This window comes from Protobothrops mucrosquamatus, unplaced genomic scaffold (genome assembly GCF_001527695.2).
Source record: "Protobothrops mucrosquamatus isolate PMUCROS unplaced genomic scaffold, P.Mucros_1.0 scaffold415, whole genome shotgun sequence".
Taxonomy (NCBI): Eukaryota; Metazoa; Chordata; class Lepidosauria; order Squamata; family Viperidae; genus Protobothrops; species Protobothrops mucrosquamatus.
Genome location: NW_015386744.1, coordinates 250,665 through 251,955, shown reverse-complemented (window position 1 = coordinate 251,955; position 1,291 = coordinate 250,665). Strand labels below are relative to the sequence as shown.

The 1,291-nt window shown below is 44.5% G+C and overlaps 1 protein-coding gene across 1 annotated transcript; it reads right to left on the bottom strand.

The window, feature by feature from the left end:
• Positions 1–246, bottom strand: CTXN2 (cortexin 2). Its single transcript, XM_015816226.1, has one exon. The coding sequence runs from the start codon at positions 244–246 to the stop codon at positions 1–3; it is 246 nt and encodes an 81-aa protein (XP_015671712.1).
• Positions 247–1,291: the final 1,045 nt, after the last annotated feature.

Genomic DNA, 1,291 nt, shown 5'->3' with positions numbered 1-1,291 from the left:
TCATGCAAGAGCATATTCAAATGTCCCTTTATCCAGTCCTTCAACCTCCCCCTCCCAAGTGGAGGAGGGCATACTGCTGTAGGGGTCCAATAAGATTTTGAAACACCGGATGATCAAAAGCCCCAGAAAGATGCACAGGATCCCCACAAAGGCGAAACCGGTTTTCTGCTCCAGGGTCAGTGGGAAACCGGACACCTCGTTGACACTCATGCTCACTGAAACGTTGTTGCAGTAGCTACTGCTCATCTCCGGGCTTCACATTCTGCTGAGCCAGGATTTGCACTTCATCTGTATACAAAAACACCAAAACAACAACAAGAAGAGAACAGAGATCGTTTTGGATCTGAGGAAGGGATCTCAGAGGTCCTCTGGTCTAGCCACCCCCCACCCAGAAGGTAAGGCTAGTAGGGGCAGGCTATTTTTGAGGTGATTACATGGTCTCCTAGGATTGGGCTTGTGAGAAGGTGACGTAGGATGGGTTCACAAAATGGCCACCAAGATGTCTATGATCAGACATCTCAACATCATCCAGACACAGATGACTTCTCTTGACCCTTGTGAGTTCTTGGTGTGGCCCAAAGGCATTCTGGGAAATATATATGAAGCTAGAGACGGGTGCTTTATTTTGCAATATACTAGCTTCCATTTTTAAAAAAATGAATTTTTCTTTAACAAGTCAGATGAGGCAGGAAGTCCAGGACACACCAAGGAAGGTCTCTGAGGACCCATTATACCTCCAAGCCCATCTGCCTTCCTCCGTGTTGCAGGAACTCTGCACTTTCCACACATCTGTTCAAATCCTGCACTCCAACATGTCTGAAGGAAGCTGACATGTCTCTTCTTAATTTTATCCTCCCTCAGGTGCCTCTCAGACACATTGGTTTCCATTTCTTGTGTGGCCACTGAGGCGCCTCTGTCTTACCAACTACCCTATTCATTTTTTCCCTATATCGAAATTAGATATAAATGCTAATCCAGAATGGCATAACCCACGACAAATCTATGACAGCCCCAATGATGGAATTTGGCACTTAAGTACCAGCTGAGACCTAGCTTCAGAGTAAACTTGATCTATTGGTGGCAGCTTATTACGAGCTGCCTTCATCTCTTCAAAAATTTCATTCCTGCAATAATTTTGCTAATCTAAATCCTCTACTGGATTTCTTTCTCAAGAATGTGCTAGTTTTGCATTCTTGCTTTCTATTTTTTCCTGGAATCCTACTTTATTTTTCATTTCATCCCGAACAGGGCTCAATCCTACTGACCCATATCAAAAAAATCCTCCTCCTCC

Coding starts and splice junctions, on each gene's coding strand:
- CTXN2 (XM_015816226.1), bottom strand. CDS start 246: ATGAGCAGTAGCTACTGCAACAACGTTTCAGTGAGCATGAGTGTCAAC.